Source organism: Camelina sativa, chromosome 18 (genome assembly GCF_000633955.1).
Source record: "Camelina sativa cultivar DH55 chromosome 18, Cs, whole genome shotgun sequence".
Classification (NCBI taxonomy): Eukaryota; Viridiplantae; Streptophyta; class Magnoliopsida; order Brassicales; family Brassicaceae; genus Camelina; species Camelina sativa.
The window spans coordinates 18315562-18334130 of record NC_025702.1 but is presented as its reverse complement, the minus strand read 5'-3'; the positions used below and the strand labels follow the sequence as shown (position 1 = coordinate 18334130).

Here is an 18569-nt window from a genome sequence, read left to right as displayed (position 1 = left end):
ATTGAAAGGATTAAAAAATTCAGATTTTTGATCTAATAATTTAAGACCACGTTCAAATGGGTTAAACTGATATTAAAATATAATGAACCCACCTCTAAGATAACATCATTTCTTTAACAACGTCAATGGTCTGATTATTTTTCTTATTATTGGATCTGTTAACACAAATAATCAGACCTTCCAAATCCAATTAATATTTGTCATTACGTGTTTTGGTGTTTGGTTGATTGGATTTTGCATTGATCAAATATATATAATATTGTACATTCTAACTTTGGTTGGTGTAAAAAGAATTCTACAAGTACCAGTAAACTACAAAATTGTGAAGACAGAAGACTGATTTGATTTTCATGGAACTGACGTATAACACATTTTAGTAGCTTCTGAAAATGATGTAAAAAAAGGTAAACAATGAAAACATGTCAACCAAAATATCACATGTAAAGTCAACAGTAGAGTGGCATTGGGTTGAAATACTAAAGACAACTGAGGGTAATCTGGTAATTTGATTCGTCCACCATGAAAGTGGAAACACGAACACTCTGCAATGTCTAATAACCCAAAAAAGCTGAACTATCTTCTTCTAGTAATTACTGCTAACTAGGGTTTTCTTTTTTTAAGTATAGAAAGAAGCACCGTGCCAAGTTCATACATCACTATCCTAAGTATTACCATGTGAAAGCTTTGTCTCTCTGAGATGAATTATTGATCCTAAAATGTGAAAAAAATTCCCTGCAAAAATTTATGACAATGGGCTTGTTCGTTTGGTTGACGCAGGTACCTGCGGCTGCAGCAAACGCAAGTACGTTTGTTCGTTTGCTTGACGCAAGTACTTGCGTTAACACGCTGCGGCAAACGCTAAGACCTGCGTTTAATATTTTTAAACGTTGTTTCGATTCAGTGGTTAAAGACGTAAATGCAGCCGCTGCTGCTGCCGCAGCCGCCTGCCTCAACCAAACAAACAAGCCCAATGTCATCGTCTGGTTTGCCTATAAAGAGAATTGCAATAACTTCGTGCTGGTGTAGGAAGTTTCCTGCGAAATTTCCCTCCCCCTTAAGTAATAATAATTAGTTGAATGTGTAACAAAAATTAAAAACATTCTTAAAAACTAGTATTAATCTTGAACTAAGAAAGTTGAGAGAGCCTATTTATTTAAGTCTTTGATTTCTTACAAATGTATAGTATACGTCTTCACTGATTCTTCCGTTATTGTTTCTGCCAACCACAACATCTATCAAGTTTTTACGTTTCTGCAACTGATGATAATGTACTTGTTAATAATATACAACTAAACACATGAGATTAAGTCACTCTTATTATTAACACGTGAATACTATGTTAATGTTCTACTCAATTGTTGTGGAGCACAGTAATTTTCTGAGCTAGTCTTCGTAAGTTTGATTTTATCACCATAACCATGGAGGATAATAATACGATTTAGTTATAAAGACTAATTATAAACCGCCCAAATATGTCTATACAACGAGAAATTAAAAAACCAAAAAAAAAAAGAAAAAAATACCCCTCAAAATAAGATGCTGTAGTTTCACTATCCTCCAAAATAATCACACCATAAGCTTGGTCGAATAAAAGAGGACATAATCAGTCCCATCCACTTCACATGTTGGTGGACGAGCCCTGAAGAAGGCCATCTCTGATCTGAGCAGCCACATCACGAACAGCTCCTGGTCCATGCGGTATGAACACTGCAGAGGATTTGGAGCTAGCACCAATCTCCTTCATTGTGTCAAAGTACTGTGTAACAAGCACCATGTCCATCACATCTTTAGCAGTTGTCCCGGGCACATTCACAGCGAAACCCAACACACTATCGCGTAATCCGTCTACAATAGCTTGTCTCTGACGGGCGATACCCATACCTGAGAGGTACTTGGACTCAGCTTCACCTTCAGCTCGCTTAATCTGCAGGATTTTCTCGGCCTCTGCCTTTTCGTTTGCAGCAAGTCTCATCCTTGCAGCTATAAAACAAGAACCAGAAAACTCAGATTCGACAAGTTACAAGAAAGAGGAACAACTCAAAGAGTTATATAATTGATGGGAAGTTTTGTTAGTTACCAGCATTGATTTCGTTCATGGCTCGTTTGACATGTTCATCAGGCTCGATATCAACAATGAGAGTTTGCACAATCTCATAACCGTAAGCCGACATTGCCTACACAAGTAACAGAGAAACAAAATGAACACTCATCACAACTTCACAAAGCAGCGAAAAGAGACCAAAACAAAAAAAGATTATATAATACCTTCTCGAGTTCTTCTTCAACAGCTTTAGCAATGTCATTCTTCTGCTCAAAGACATCATCAAGAAGCAACTTTGGGACACTAGCTCTAATAACTGGAAGAAAAAAAAAACAAAGACTCAGAATGATCAGCTTTTTTTAGTAGAACATGTTTTTGCTTTTCTTAAGAATGAGACTTACCATCAAACACATAGGCCTGAATCTGACTCCTAGTGTTACTGAGTTTGTAGAACGCATCATTCGCCTTATTAGCCAAGGCACGGTACTGAATCGATGCAACAACATTAACAAACACATTGTCCTGTACAAATAAACATAAACCAAAGAAGAAACAATGATTAGTACTACTCAACACATTAATTTTCATAAAAGAGAATGTTAAGAGATGAATCATAATAAACCTTTGTCTTAGTCTCGCAACGAACATCTAACTGCTGAACCCTCAAAGAGAGGTAGCCAGCAACTTGACTACCAAGACACCATGGAAGAAAGTGGCAACCAGGTTCAAGAACATCTTCGAATTTCCCAAAAGTCTCTTTGATCGCCACAGTTGACTGATCCACTTGAGCGCAACAAAACAAATTTCCCATCTTCTTCTTCACAAATCTAATACACTCAAAACAAAACAGAGTTATATAAACCAACCAACCAAAAAAAATCAAATTTTTATCAAAAAATTTTGAAGATCAAGAGCACTAAGATAAAACACTCAGCTCTCAAAGCTAATGAATACACATTAAATTAGTAATTGATTGTACACAGAACCCATATAACATAGAAGAGCGCTTTCGAGCTTTTTGTTAACCTATCGATCTAATCTCACAAAAGCCCAGAAACAAAATAATCTCACAGATCACAATAACACACATATCTATGTAAAAAATCTTTCAATCCCTTAGCAAAACTATGCTTTAAACACATAAGAATCACACATATTTCACGTTAGAGTCGAGAATTCAGACGAACGAACTTTTGTTAAAACCAAAAACAGGGTTCGTTCAAAAACATGAAAGTAGAACGAGAAAACTAAAACCCAGGAAGACGATAAGAATAAAATTCTAGGGTTTACCAAAAGTTGTCTTCTTTTCGTAGAGATTTTGAAGCAGAGGAAAAAAAAAGCAACAACGATTTGGTGAGGAGCTCTCTCTCTGTAGTTTGATAGAAATAGATATTTCAGTGGGCAGAGAGAGGTGACGGTGTTTATAGAGAAGACCTCGCAAAGTTTCAACTATTTCGATTTGTTACCCTTTATTTATTATTGTTTATATATTGTCCCTATATGTTTTAATTTTGTAGGAAAAGCCCAGATAGTTTTGAAGAGATAACAACTATCTATTGTATTCTGATAATCAAAAATAGAAACAAACATTGAATTTTAAGAAAATAACTTTTTTTTTTATTAGGAGAAATATAACTGTTTTTTCTTTTGTTGTTGTATGTGATAAATATAAACATCGGGTCTAAATTAAGAGGATTAGACAAAATAAGTAATAGATGGTTTGGTGAGTCGGTTAGATGGACTTTTCAATTTCTTTCTGTTATTATCCTAAATCCTAATACAGAATTAAATCTACTTGAGATTATCGTCCTTAAAATTATAATCATAACAAAATAAAATAAAACGAACCAAACAAGAAATTGCGTCAAACCAAAGTTTCAATTTGGTTTCTTTGGTTTGAACTCTTGTCAAATGGACCTGAATTTTAATTGGTTTATATATATATGTCTTAAACGGTACTGTCACATTTATTTCACACGCTCTTGCTCTTGACCCGATCCAAACGTAATCAGAAGAAGAGCATGACTATATGAGCATATCTGCTGCCATGATCAGAAGAACCTAAGTTAAATTTTATGGAATAATACTTTTAATAAGATTGATAATATGTCTTTATAATTTATATTAATAATTAATGACATATCCATGGGAGAGCATAGCATTGATGCATTGATACTTATAACCCTAGCCCTACACATCTTCTAATAAGTAATACCCTACAATAAGCTCAATACAATACACTTAATTACCACGAAAGATTCATCAATATATATCTACCCTTGGTTTGACCGGTACACATAACGGCTAGCCCAAAAGAGATAATGCAAGAAGTTGATCCCACTAAGCACACACATGAGCCAGTAAAATTTCTCGAGATGATATTGATTCAGATTCTTCCCCGAAAGCCATGGATTGTGCTGGTTTAAGCCTGTTACGAAATTAACGGCCGAGACGAGAACAGAGCTCAAGTAATATCCCATCGCAAGAGACGCCCAAGAAAGAGAGGTTGCAAGGGAACGCATTGTAGAAGGAGCTTCGGTGAAGAAAAACTCCATCATACCGGCTAACGTGAATAGATCGGCTGATCCAAGAAACACATATTGTATAGCCACCCAAAGAAACGTTATAGGAAGCGGCGAAGAAGAATAAGAAGAGGAGTTGTTGCTTGAACAGCAAGAAAGAAGGACGTGTTTGCGTTTGGTTTCGACTAAGGCTGCGACCACCATTGCGACTATGGAAAGGATGAGCCCTGTTCCGATGCGTTGAAGATGAGTTATGCCGGTTTCAGTTTTTGTTGCTTTTTGAGCTAGGGGAAGAAGGAAGTGGTTGTAAGTTGGAGCTAAGATCATTGTGAAGACTACCGGGAAGACAGGTAATGCCGCGGGTGGGACGGTAAATGACCCAAGCTTGGTGTTCATCGTCGAAGCTTGTTGGACAGAAAAGGTCGATAGTTGAGCTAGACAGCAATTTAGCATAATGGTAGACATGAAAATAGGTAAAATCTTAATGACTATCTTCACGTCTTCGAGTTGTTCCTCCGTGCACCAGAGTGGTTGAGGTAGCGATTCGCGTGCTCTCACAACTTCATCAAGGAACGATCCGAGAATTCCTTCATCTCCATCGCTGTTTCGCTTGTTTTCGTTGTCATCACCATCGTTTCTTGTATGACACGTAACAGCGTTGCTTGAAGTTCTTCTTCTCTTGCACTTAGCGTAGCAAGCAGCGGTCAAGACCTTGAATAGAGTCGTGATTGGACTTCCGCTAGGAACCTTAAGGCGATAAAAGCGAGAACCAGCCAAGAAAACCGGGACCGAGATCAAGATCGCGGCCGTGGAGACACCAAAGCCATAAGACCAACCTTTGTTGTCTTCGAGCCAGACCACGACCGTGACAGCTACCAAGGCACCGCACGAGAGGCTAAATATGAAGTAGTTGAAGAAGAAGGATCTTTGTCTCCTCCCACTCGGTGTTTCATTGTCGAATTGTTCCGCTCCGTGCGGTGGCAACGAGCCTTTTATTCCTCCTACACCGAGAGCTACTAAGTATAGACCCACGAACAGAACTACACGAGACCATGGCTCGGTAGAGTGCTCGTGGGCTTGGACCGTAAGTACCATTAAGCCCTGTATGTTCCAGAAAAGAGTGTGAGCTGGGACCGTAAGTACCATTTAGCTTATACTGCAGATTTGATTTGCTATGAGATGCTTACCAAGAATTCAATGGCGGCGCTGACTAAATAGATATGGAAAGTGGTGAAGAAAGCATCTGCCAAGAACCCTCCTAAAAGGGCCAAGAAAAATGCTGTTCCCATAAAAGCGGTTACTGCGTTTGCGGCTCCAGACGGTGAAAATCCCATCTTTGTTGACAAATACAGCACTAGATTGCTGGCGTTTGCTAAGAACGCAAGGTTCTCCAACACTTCCACACCTAAAAACGTGTGTTTAGGAATACACTACCAATTATTACTCCATTTTTAAAAATTAAGAGTACCTTTTTCCACAAAAAAAAAAAATTGGCCTATACATGTTCAAGAGATAGATAGTTTAAGTACTAAAGACTCACCCAAGACAAAAGATGCCGCAAGCATACCGCCATGGCGGCCACGCAATGCCCGTCTATTTCTCCAGTCTACGTAACCATTCCACACGCTTAACCTGTTTGCTTCATCCTACACAGAATGTTGTATAATTATCATTAATCATTGCAACTCTTAGCTTGTATTAGTCTGAACTTGGATTTGAGAAAGTTGGAGAGAGAATTGAAACTCACCATATGGTCAAACGCCTGAGACATTATCATCAAGAAACAGCTGTTTTGAGAATGAAAGTGAAGTAGTATATGATTAATAGCAATAGTGTGTGGACATTTATATAGAGAGGGAGAGAGAGAGAGTGGACAAGAGGGGAAAAAATTTGGTGTGTGGTTATTGCAAACGAGCGAAAACTCTAGAGACTAAACGTACAACTTCAAAAAAAAAACACAAAGAAATGTTACTGTCTTTGATGTTGACTCTGTTTTTGTATTTCCTCTGTTTCTTTCCTCGTTAACAAGGCACCGTCCGTGCATAACTGCATACTCCTAGAAGTTTAAGTAGCTTGTTCTTTGCTATTTTTGGTTTATGAAATTTACGTAAACTGAATAAAAGACGCAACTAATTACTTCTTCGCTCGTTAATCGTAATCAATCGACTATGTTACAGAATATTCTAGTATATAGTATAAATAAGGATCGATATCGACCAAATTGTTCCATTACCAAGTGATTTTGAATTAGAAAATTCATAATTCTAATAAAAGCTATAATGTTGTCCACGTAAATAAACCACTATTGTATAATCAAGAGTCTAACGGACGTGCGTTTATTTAGTGGCACTATGGGAAATATGCCGTTGGTAAGACAAATTTTATCGTCGTTAGTTTGAGACAAAGTACGTACGGTCCACACATGTTAAGACGGTTATTCTGGTTTAGATATAAATTGGATTGCTTAAACAGTTTTATATGTCCCCACCTTGTATGCCCTTTGCTGATCTATCACAAGTGATAAACAAAAATATCTTGGGAGAATAATAATATCGTCGATCGTTTTGAAGTAATTTGGAGAAAACTAAATTTAAAACCGGTTTAATGCTTTATCGGTTTGATAGTGAACGATCGTATTGTAGAAGAGGCGGTGAGAAGGACTCGATTCATCTCTCAAATCTTATTGGTTCATACGCAAATTAGAGAGAATTGGATCTACTATCATAAATACTGAAAGAACAATTGATATGAATATTTCATATGCAAGTTGTCTACAACATTTAACTCTTATGATAACGATATTCTTGTTTTCATTGTCACGCGCAAGTTTTAACCTAATTTAATATTTATGCACCGCATCATTCGTAACTTTGTATATGAGGAATGTGTTAGATAAACCAACGTTTCGGAAAGAATAGCTTCAATCAGCAGCCGGTTTAACTGGTCGGAGTCAAACTACACCAAACCCAGTTTATTCATGCATGATCAATCATGATATGTGCAATTCATATATAAGACAAGGTTTTATGCTTTGGGTAAATGATTCCCCCATGAGATTGGGTAAATCATCTTTGGGCCACCAGCACCACTGCAACAACCACACTACATTCTGTACAAAACGCTTTCTGTGGATGATAAAATTTTGTCAGGTGCAAATTTTATCCGTCGGTACGATAATATAATAGTGACCATGTTCTACAATCATCCAATTTGGGTGGTTGCCTAGTTCTTCCCGCAATTTACGATAGGCCCCCACCTTCTTTTAACCCCATTATTGAATCCTATCATCTAGACGTTACTACAAGTCTACAACGCTCTAAACCGGAATATTCCCGGTTTTGGTTGAGAAAGTTTTGAGATTTTTTAATTGGATTTTATTAGTATACAGATAAATAATAATACATATTCTTAACAAAGCAGTATAACATTTTGGCAGTAAAATGGAAGACAAAATATTTTAAATTTCACATTATTGATGATTACACATATAAAATGCAGATATATATAGCAGAAATTATTTTTACTCATACGGTGAATGTGGATAAATTACTTAGTGGAACACACAGAAAATGAAAATAATTAAATGTGAATAAGTATAGTAGTATATATTTACCCCAACAAATTAGGTTCTGTATATCCTTATTTGGAAACTCAACCTCACCACGACAACCGTCCAAACACGTGCTAAACAGTCCATTTTTATCAACTTAACTCTTAAATACGTTTCAATATATATATTATACATGTTCGGTTGTTATGGTGCAAAATAGTGTCAATTAACTCGCACAATCCTAGTATAAGAAGAAGAAAAAAAACTGATAATGAGCACACGGAGAAGACAACGTTCTATAAAAAGAGAACTACATATATTGAATGAACGTATTTATATAGTCATTTACATACGTTCAAGTTTATACATGAATCAAATATTTTTACAAGATTTGCATCAATATGTCTGTATTATATATCATCATTCCATCGTACGTGTGTCGCTTGATGTATCATCAAAATTTTATGTTTTCCTTCAAGTAACATACGACCGATTGCTGCAAAGAGAGCAAATATTGAATTATATCAGTACACTTAAATCACGTTAAAACCTTAAACGTAAACTATTCACCAAGACTTACGAGAAGGCAGAGGATGACACAAGCAGCTGCACCTGGGAACAATGCGTACCAGAAATTCAAGTGATGGAACTTTGCTCCATCAATGAACAATAGTGGTAAACTCGCCGCTAATTAAACATGATAAACCAAATTAACTCTCACAAGACTTAAATCAATTGATGAGAAACAAATGGATGAAGAAAATTAAAATAAAAAGGACAGAAAAATGTTAAAGAGTAAAATGAAGGGGACACCGACTAAGAGTTTCAGGTTGTTCTTTGTCAGCGGTAGTGTAGTTATTTTCTTTATGGGCTTTTTGATTCAGATCTTTAGCAACATGGGTAATAAAACTCAGATGCTATTTAAATATTTGCATAATTTTCTTTTTAATAATATTACAGTGAAAAAAATTGAATTATAATTCCATTCAATCACATCATTAAATACTTCTATAATTAACTAATTGGTGTTTGTATATTTTGGTTCTATTTGATTTGATTATATATATACTTCTTCGTTATATTAATCGAGATTTTTATTTTCTTTCGGATATATGTAAAAGAAAAATGAAAAAAAAAAAAAAAAAAAAAANTGGCACGAGCAACGACCATGAATGCGATGGAAGCGGCGAGGGCAACGCTACGGGCGAGCCAACCTGGCCCGAAGAGGGAGAAGGCTACCACACCAATCGCAGCACAACCTATTTGAGCTATAAACAGATTGTATTTCTGAAAATATAAGAAACACAAAACACACACACAGTACTCCTCAATTAATTTGTTAAATAACTGATATAATGACAAAATTACCAATATTAAATAGCATATTTTTTTTGTTTTTTGGGTCAAATTATATAGCATCTAATACTTCCTACTTTAACATGATTTGATGGCTTAAATAGGCTGTGACTAATCTATCCAAGGACATGATAAAGCAACAAGAAAATAGTGGACCTCTTTATTCCATAGAAAAAGTGAAAGCTCACAAGAACAAAATTAGAAGAAAATCTTCAACTAGTTTATGGATGGATATAGAAGTTAGTGGGAAAATATTTCGTCTAACTAGTACTACTTTCTAATATTAACTATTTAATTCCTCTATGTTTGTTGTTACACCATTCAAATCCTAACAACTCACTTTTGGTAATTGCGTTGTCTTTTGTTGCGTTCAACCGAAAATAATAATATAATAGATCGCTATTATACATAACCAGTGGTTGAAACTAGAGATATACCCGAGCAGTAGGAGCAGAAGGAGTGGTGAAAAGAATGGCGGAGACAGCACCAAGTGGTGCAACCGACATTGAAATCCCTTTTGGAGATAGCATTTGATCAATTCTTCCCAATATCGCCATTGCCGCAAACGCTCCTACTCACAAACAATATTTATTATAAATTTTATAATTAAGAAACCAAAACAAATTGTATTATCACAACTCTCGTTTTTTCTAAGGGTCTAACATATATATATATATATATATCTATATATTTTTAACAGAAATGAATCCATAAATATTAGTACATGATAACATGCGTTAGTCACAAAAATGAAAAATCTATAACAAAACAACATATGTTTTGCAATTTCCATTAGCTAATTGTCTAAGTTTTTTTTAGTATATAGGAATACAGTAAAACCTCTATAAATTAATAATGTTGGGACCAATATATTTTATTAATTTATAGTGATATTAAATTATCTATAAATTAATAATAATTATTTTATAGTGTAAATTAATAATTATTAATTTATAGATATATTTTTAAAATTTTATTTTTTAAAAAATTAAGAATTGAGACTATTTTTGCAAAATAAGATTAGAACTTTGGATGTTATAAATTTTATGGTATTAGAATTGAATTTAAAATAATTAAAAAATATTATTGACAATGAATTACAAATATTATAGACAAATTCACTTATACACATATAAGAATATCAATTATCATATTTTAATAGTCTATCAAAATGTAAATGATGCATATTTAGAAATTGATAACTTTAAAAAGTTTTAGCCGTTTTATGAAATGTTATAGAATATTTTATATCATTATATATAGTTTGAATATACAACATAACAATTGTTTTATAGATACGAGGTTAAGAGAAACATACTTTACTATATCAGTGTATATATATATATATGTAAATTTATATGATTATTAATTTATGATATTATTAGGACCATATTTTATATAGGGATTTCAAAAAAATTATTATCTTATTATCTTATCAAATTTTGTTATTTTTTATAGTGTCCCGACTTTGGACTAGCAAAATTTATTAATTTATAATATATTAATTTATAGAGTATTAATTTATAAAGGTTTTACTGTATATACGCTTATTTCTAACCTACGTACTACATTGGTTTAATCGATTATCAATTTGTTTTATTCGAATCTTCAGTCATGACGTTATAAAAATAGTTAAATGAGGAATTTTGAGTTAATTTCCGTTGAAATTCAGATTAAGTTCAGACTTCAGACCATAGAGAGATGGTAATTATAGCTGCCACACATGAATATAATTTCATATTTAGTAGAAAAGTCAGCTATAAACCTTGATTAATATAAGCTCTCTGTCAGGCGTCAGCATAGGGTTTGACTATACGCAAACTAAGATTCTCAAAAACAAATTAATTTCTTTGACTACATGTATATTTCCCAGCATTAAGTTACTTTACAAACATAATCAAATATTACATGCCACGATCCAAAAACGATTAGTCGATATTCATAAAACTATTTGCCATATTTTTTCCAGTTAATAATGTTTTTTTCAATTTATTTAAACTTCTAACACTAATTTGCTTAACATCATTCCTAAAAACCACAACTTTTCTCTCTCTCTTTTTTTTTTTTCTTTTTTTTCACCACCACACGTTCTATAGTCAAATACCTATATTGTTTATACACTATAACAAAACGATAAATTAATCAAACTCGAACTTAGGTTCACATAAAATGACCATTTGGCCTTAGGAAGAGACACATTCTCAATCTCTCTGAGTCAGAAATTAATTTTCTAATTTTATATTGTTTGTGTGTCCACCTTTCCTCTCTTCCTTTTATTTGTTTTCGTTTGCTACTTTTATACCCTAATCACACTTCTTGTAGTTCTTCTGATTTAAGAACCAAAGTACATCAATTTTTGAAGATTGAGAAAACATTAGTAAAAGACTTATGATCTCAAATTTGACAAGGAAAAAAAAAATACTATTAAAAAGTATGATGTTAAATACTAGTAATTAGTATATAATTTGTTTTCAATGACTAACCAGCTGCAGGCCAAATGACATCACTCAGCAATAGAGCCGTAGCCGCCGCCGTCTTATCTGGCTTCCACGAGTCCCACGACGACGTTGTCAAGTTTCCTGCCGAAGCCACCACCGTGCTTATTTGTCGGCGGTGATTAAAAGTTGCCGGAGCTCTTCTTTGCCTCAAGAAGTCGTTATACGTAGAGATCCCGAGAAAATGCCGGCTAGAAACGTTGGCCAACATTGGCGTTGATTTTGAAGCCGCCGTAGAAGTGAGTCTCCGGCCAAGAAGAGGTAGTGGCTTCACGGCAACAGAAGCCATGACAAAATGGTTCTTTGAGGTGGAGAATAAAGATAAGACCACTCAAAAAGTGGGATTATTCTTTGATCTCTCTAAATATCTCTTTAGCAAAGTCTAAAAATACCGTTTCTCTCTGTTATCTTAACCAATAGGAGAGAGACAAGTGATACATGTTTGCATGTATTTATATACACTCACGCAAATATGTGCTTATAGCGTAGATTAGCATATACCTTTTTTTTTTTTTGGTAAATCATTTACCAACAGAAATCGGAATTAAATAAATCGGAATTAGGTTATAAGACAATAGCATATTTTTAATAACTAATATATAGTATTAGTTTTGCAATTAATTGATTCGGAATTAGGTTATAGTTCATATTTTTCCTTCTTTATTTTTTTGAACAATTAGGTTATATATACAGTTTTTTTATGTAAGCGGAAAAATAGACCAAAAAAACTAATTAATCTCCAAAATCTGTAGTTATTGATTCCCTATGTCAGTTTATAATGGCCAAACTGAAAACCAATATCTGATTGCTTAGTTATAAACTACTTATGTATGAAAATCAAATTTTCCAAGAGTTACGAGTAATTTTCAAAAGGTTCTAATTGACGATATCTCATTGGTCTCTTGTATTATATTTAATCAACTGATATAACATATTCATGTACAAATTTATGAGTGTATTAACATAAATATTTGAAGAATAACTTTTATATCAATATTTGTACGCGTAGATAGCAAAAGCATATAGGGCAAAAAAAAAACATTGGCCTTTTAAGAGGTGGATGGGGCTTGGAGATGTACGAAGTCTCTTCCATTTAACGAAAGGTCATCTGCTTATTCAGAAGATATTTTAAAAAATTCGAGGGGAAAAAAAATCAAGAAATTATCAACTCTCTCAAGTCTCTAAACACAGCTTCTTTGTAAAATCTCAGCATTTCTGGATATCATTTCAAAGTTATAAGATTTGCTGAAAAGTACCATTTTCTTAAGAAAAAGTTTAAACTATTTTTAGTCGACCATTAACTAGATCCAAAGACAGTGTTTTGTTCTAATATTTCCGAATTTGCAAGAATAACAAAAAAAAAAAAAAAAAAAAAAAAAAAAAAAAANATTGATAATTTTAATTATATATATTTTTTTTGTCAACAATCTACACTATATAGAGAGAGAGACAGGTAAAACAGAACAAAAACAATAAATAAATAACAGAGCTCTCAAGTGTCCTCTGCTTTGAATATTGAAAATACAAGAGAATGGATCGTTTACGTTTACAAAAACATTAAAAAAAGTGCACAAGAACAATGAACCTCAATAATCTTACACTCCACCTTCATATCTAATTTACATACAAAACCCCTCCATCCCAAACTACAACATTCATAACAGCAACAACAACAACAACGAAACCGTCGTGGGATTGAGATTTACCGGTTACTTTTAGCCATGCATAAGCAAGCGTCCCCCTAACAGTAATCAGACTGAGAATCATCGTAGTAATCGATCGCAGAAGGTGACATGACTTCTTGGTCAAGCAACTGAGCCACCTGGTTCATAGCTGGCCTGTCCTCAGGGTTAGCGTCTGTACACCTCGCCGCTATCTCGAGCAATGCCTCAACAGAGTCTTCGTCTACATCGGTGCATCTCTTGTCCATCACATCCTCCAATCGATTCTCTTTCAACACAGTGTTCATCTGATATAACAAGTCACATTTTCTTAGAAAACAAATCTTATGAATGTTAAAAACAGAACGGTTCTTGTCAGAGAGGTGTTTTCTTACCCATCCAACAACATTCAAGCCTCGTTTAACGAATATTGGATCTGTTGGTCTTTTTCCAGTAACAAGCTCAAGGAGAAGAACTCCAAAGCTGTAGACATCAGACTTCTCTGTCGCTCTCCCATTTTGTAGATACTCTGTTTCCAAGATTTCATCATACAACAAAAAAAGTTAGAAACTATTGAAGTCTAAGATTCAAAAAGGAAGTTGGCAAAGAACAGAACCTGGAGCAAGATAGCCAAAGGTGCCAGCTACCACGGTGGTAACATGTGCGTCTTCATCAACAAGAAGCTTTGCAAGACCAAAGTCCGAGACTCGAGGTTCTAGTTTATCATTGAGTAGAATATTGCTTGATTTGATATCACGGTGAACTATTTTAGGACTACAATCATGGTGTAGATACGCTAGACCCCTCGCAGAACCTAGTGCTATTTTCAACCGAGCGTTCCAATTCAACAAACCATCTTCTTGAGCTCGTTCTTCAGAGATAAGAAACCAAAAAAAAAAAACAGAACAAGATCAATACACATTGCAAGACCAACAATGAAAGATAAGAAGATATGTAGAAGTGCATTTATTACCATGGAGAAGATCGTCTAAGCTCCCCACGGTAAGATAATCATAGATGAGAAGTCTTGAAGATGGTAAGCGGCAGTATCCACGTAGGTTCACTAGATTGATGTGTTTGACACTTCCCAAAATCTCAACCTCTCGCTCAAAAACTCGGTCTGATCCTTGTCGACTCCTATCTATTTTCTTAACCGCAAAGGTTCCAAGATCGTTCATTACCATTCGATAAACCGTGCCAAATCCTCCTGAACCCACAATGTCTTCCTCATCAAGAGACTCTAGCTTCTCGATCAGCTCAGTCGAGGAGTATGGAAGATCTCCATGGAAAGTAATTAGCTTCTTACCTTTTTAAAAGACAATTTAGCAAATGGATTAGCAGCAAGAAAAGAAATCAGTAAACTAGTTTTGTCTCTTTTATGTGGATCTTACTCGTTTCGGATGGTTCCTTTTGTTTCTTGACTTCGGTGTACTTCTTTACTGTTATTTCTTTCTTTGAGAGCATCCAAATCCATAGGAACACAAAGATCACAATGAATGCAAGAGCCATTGTAGACATTGCTCCTATCAAAATTCCTTTAATCAAGCGTGAAGACCGCTTTGGAGTCTCTGTGAGGATTTCAAAAGATATATCAAGAATCAGAAAATAGCTAAAGGAGGTCTCAAGAACCGATGAATTAGTTATTTAATAGGAACTTGCCTGATTCATCATCAGTTTCTGCATGAGGAAGAACAACAGGGAAACCCATTGATGATCTACATGGCTTGTGAATTTGCCGGCCACAAAGATCCAAATTACCGGTAAATCTAACCATAAACACACAAAACCACAGTCAGAAATAACATTCTAGTCTAACATTAGCACATAAGATTTTTGAAACCAAGAGTTTTACAGACGAGAAAGCTCACGTTTCAACACCAAATCTGCTGAGAACTCCTATATCTGGGATCTCGCCAGAGAAAAAGTTGGTTGACAAGTTCCTGAATCAAACAGAGAGTTCAAGAAGAAGAAAAGTAAACATACAAAATCTTGCATAGTTAACATATCTAACACACAAGATTCTGATTGTAACTTACAAGGAGCGTAGTCGATTCAATCGACTAATTGAAGAAGGAATAGAACCTTTCAGTGTATTGCTTGATAGATCCCTGAAAAATATCCCAAAGCATCACAAATTCTTTAAAATGATCAGATTTGAAGAAAATTAAAGAAAGCAAAATACAACCACAAAATTTGAATCTTACAATATAGTAAGAAATGTAAGGTTGCCAATATCCGGTGGGATCCCTCCTTGAAAAAAATTTGCTCTCAAATACCTGAAAACATGTTTAAACAGATAACAATGGTCATGGCTCAACACTAACTAAAGGTTTGATATATTCCCAATAGTAAGAGAAAACTCCAACACCACTAATCAAATTTTTTACTGACTTACATAGCTCTGAGCTCAGTGCAATTGGTGATTTCATTAGGAATTGTTCCATGTAAGCTGTTCTGATGAAGTGCCCTACATAACTCCAACCGAATTCGAATTAAAACAAACTACTTAAAAAAGATACTAAATTTTAGCATAGAGAACAACTCTACAATAATAAATAACTCACAGTCTCTGCAATCTACTAAGCTTCCCAATGCTAGGAGATATAATCCCACCTAGTTGCATGTAAGGTAAGTTTCTGCACAATCCAGGAGTTACAAAATCAAAACCACGATTCAGGTAAAAGAAAGAAGTTGAAAGTGGAGAGAGAATGTGGTAAAAAAGAAGAAAGAAGAAGAGATTCTCTCTTACATAGAAACAACTCTTTGGTCTTGAGAATTACAGGAGACGCCAGTCCAAGAACAAGGTGTCTCATCTGAATCTTTCCAGTTCTCTAAAGAGTTCCTCGTATCATTAAATCCACTCTTCAATTCCAAAAGAGCAAACCCTACAAAGATCAAAATAGTTAGAAAGAACTTCTTGATGATCAAATCTCAGATTTCTCACCAACCAACCAAAAAAAAAAGCAAAGGACTTGAGAGTAGTAATAAAAGTGTATTTGACTAACCATCAAGAGTGAGGGCAAGAGAGCAAGAAACCAAAAGGGTAGCTGTAGAAGAAATCACTAATAAGAAAACCCAATTCGAGATACCCATCTTCCCTTAAAATCCCACAGATTCCAAAAAAGAGAAACTTGTTTTTAGGCTTCGATACGAAACAGTAGAGAACAAAATCAAAGAAAAGATGAGATTTTTTTTTTTTTTTATTAATTCCCCCAATCCCTACTTCGAGAGAGGCTAGTGATTGGGAATGAGTGAGAAGGAGGAAGAGGAAGAAGACTCATGATGAAAAATATTACTTTTTGTTTTTCCTAAAAAGAATTCTTCTTTTATTTATTTATTTTTTATTTTTCCCTCTTCTTTTGAGAGATTTTTTGAAAATCTGTAGGACTCTCTCTCACCTGGAGAGCTGTGCAGAGGAGAGAGAGTCAAAGACCCGTTGTGATGAAACATTTATTCAAAATTTCTCTCTTTTATCATCACACTCGCAAGTATAATTTTGCAAAAACTACTCGCTATCGTGATCGAAAAGGACACGTGTTCTTCATGTAAAGCGAGTGATTTTAGAGATTGTACTTGAGACGCGAGTGAAAGCTATCTGAAACTGTGTCGTTTTTTAGTTTTTTTTTTCGTCGACTTGTATGTAATTTACTTTGTCTGAGTCTGATGAGAGAGAGATCTGCTGCAATGGAAAAAAAAATGTGTAATCTGACGAAGAGTATTAAACACTAATGTCGTCTGAATTATTTTCCACTGTGTAACTAATACTCGTCTGTCTGATGTTTGGAAGCTTTTACACATTTTAAGAAAATAATAATTACTGAATTTAAATATATTTTTTCTTTTGATTAAAGAGATGCTCTTTGCGTTTCAAAATATAAGATGTTTTAGAGAAGTTTTTTTGTTTCATAATATATGATATTTTCAAGTTTCTATGCAACTTTTAGATTAGTTTAGTATTTTATATTATACGGTATTGTTTTTGATTGGTTGAACTTGTTAAAAGTAAAGATTTCTTAATCTACAACATCATATATTTTGAAACGGAGGGAGTGTTATTTAATTTTAAACCAATAACAATTCAAAATTTTAAATATTTTCAATGATTACTTCTTGAAGTTTACAAAACATCAATCTTTGTGGGACAAAAAAATATCTCAAAAACATCAATCTTTATGAGACAGAGGGAATAATAATTTTCGTACCATCATTATTTATTTGCATCAAAATCATATTTAGAGATTTTGATGCAAGTGAAAGCGAGTGATTTTAGAGATTGTACTTGAGACGCGAGTGAAAGCTATCTGAAACTGTGTCGTTTTTTAGTTTTTTTTTTTTTTTTCTCGTCGACTTTGGGATTATTGATGAATCATAGACGAATCAAAAATGTTGAAAAATCAGCGGATAAGTTGTGGTTAAGGGTGAAATGCTACTCGAACCCAGAGCTAGCTGGTTCTCCCCGAAAAAATGCGTTGAGGCGCAGCAGTTGACTGCAACCAAAATGGGCCGAGCTCATATAAAAGAAATGAAGTAATCCAAAGCCCAAAGGCTTAGTCAGGCTTCCAGCCTAAGTTATAGTATAGTATAGTATTTGTTTATTTCATTAATGTAATTTCCTTGGTAGTTTTAATAAGATTTTAGATTTTTTAATCATAGGACACATAGATATATCAACCGGTCACCCTAAACTGACTAATTGGGGTATCATTAACTTTGCAAACTGATTGAACCAAAATAGGAGTTGGAATGGTATTGGGCCTTTTGGCAGTTTAAGTGGTTATACAACTTATAACATTCCAATTCGTTCATATTTCATAGTTGATTCCGACTTCCGACTAACAACAATAACAGAAATGAAAACGGTGTTAACATTCAAATGAAGAAAGTTATAGGCGCTGTTGTTACTGTTTTGTTATAACAAAGAGGTGTCACATTAATGGCGCTGTT

At 34.4% G+C, this 18569-nt stretch overlaps 4 protein-coding genes across 4 annotated transcripts; all 4 read right to left on the bottom strand.

Annotated features, from left to right (window-relative positions):
- On the bottom strand, window positions 1422-3422 carry LOC104726874 (hypersensitive-induced response protein 1). Its single transcript, XM_010485684.2, has 6 exons — window positions 3332-3422; window positions 2664-2868; window positions 2443-2563; window positions 2266-2357; window positions 2078-2174; window positions 1422-1980 (listed from the first exon to the last, which is right to left on the bottom strand). The coding sequence occupies exons 2-6, from the start codon at window positions 2850-2852 to the stop codon at window positions 1619-1621; spliced, it is 861 nt and encodes a 286-aa protein (XP_010483986.1). The 5' UTR covers window positions 2853-2868; window positions 3332-3422; the 3' UTR covers window positions 1422-1618.
- On the bottom strand, window positions 4153-6385 carry LOC104762405 (protein NRT1/ PTR FAMILY 4.7). The gene is made up of 4 exons (XM_010485682.2): window positions 6311-6385; window positions 6104-6209; window positions 5751-5968; window positions 4153-5664 (listed from the first exon to the last, which is right to left on the bottom strand). The coding sequence occupies exons 1-4, from the start codon at window positions 6338-6340 to the stop codon at window positions 4315-4317; spliced, it is 1704 nt and encodes a 567-aa protein (XP_010483984.1). The 5' UTR covers window positions 6341-6385; the 3' UTR covers window positions 4153-4314.
- LOC104762404 lies at window positions 8388-12459 on the bottom strand. Its single transcript, XM_019239904.1, has 4 exons — window positions 11953-12459; window positions 9907-10040; window positions 8694-9400; window positions 8388-8609 (listed from the first exon to the last, which is right to left on the bottom strand). Exons 1-3 carry the CDS (start codon window positions 12251-12253, stop codon window positions 9158-9160), a joined length of 678 nt encoding a protein of 225 aa, XP_019095449.1. The 5' UTR covers window positions 12254-12459; the 3' UTR covers window positions 8388-8609; window positions 8694-9157.
- Window positions 13433-16912, bottom strand: LOC104762403 (LRR receptor-like serine/threonine-protein kinase FEI 1). The gene is made up of 13 exons (XM_010485681.2): window positions 16631-16912; window positions 16375-16510; window positions 16190-16261; window positions 16021-16092; window positions 15830-15901; window positions 15662-15733; window positions 15494-15565; window positions 15285-15391; window positions 15017-15193; window positions 14599-14931; window positions 14242-14496; window positions 14021-14154; window positions 13433-13933 (listed from the first exon to the last, which is right to left on the bottom strand). Exons 1-13 carry the CDS (start codon window positions 16716-16718, stop codon window positions 13706-13708), a joined length of 1818 nt encoding a protein of 605 aa, XP_010483983.1. The 5' UTR covers window positions 16719-16912; the 3' UTR covers window positions 13433-13705.

Bases quoted from the DNA above. Each gene is read 5' to 3' on its own strand.
- LOC104726874 (XM_010485684.2), bottom strand. From the start codon at position 2,852: ATGGGAAATTTGTTTTGTTGCGCTCAAGTGGATCAGTCAACTGTGGCG. The intron at 2,358-2,442 runs GTAAGTCTCATT...TTTTTCTTCCAG, and splicing joins TCAGGCCTATGTGTTTGATG to TTATTAGAGCTAGTGTCCCA. The intron at 1,981-2,077 runs GTAACTAACAAA...CTTGTTTTATAG, and splicing joins CATGAACGAAATCAATGCTG to CTGCAAGGATGAGACTTGCT.
- LOC104762403 (XM_010485681.2), bottom strand. From the start codon at position 16,718: ATGGGTATCTCGAATTGGGTTTTCTTATTAGTGATTTCTTCTACAGCT. The intron at 16,511-16,630 runs GTTAGTCAAATA...TGATCTTTGTAG, and splicing joins TCTTGCCCTCACTCTTGATG to GGTTTGCTCTTTTGGAATTG. The intron at 16,093-16,189 runs GTGAGTTATTTA...GGAGTTATGTAG, and splicing joins CTTAGTAGATTGCAGAGACT to GGCACTTCATCAGAACAGCT.
- LOC104762405 (XM_010485682.2), bottom strand. From the start codon at position 6,340: ATGATAATGTCTCAGGCGTTTGACCATATG. The intron at 6,210-6,310 runs GTGAGTTTCAAT...CATTCTGTGTAG, and splicing joins CTCAGGCGTTTGACCATATG to GATGAAGCAAACAGGTTAAG. The intron at 5,969-6,103 runs GTGAGTCTTTAG...ACACGTTTTTAG, and splicing joins TGCGGCATCTTTTGTCTTGG to GTGTGGAAGTGTTGGAGAAC.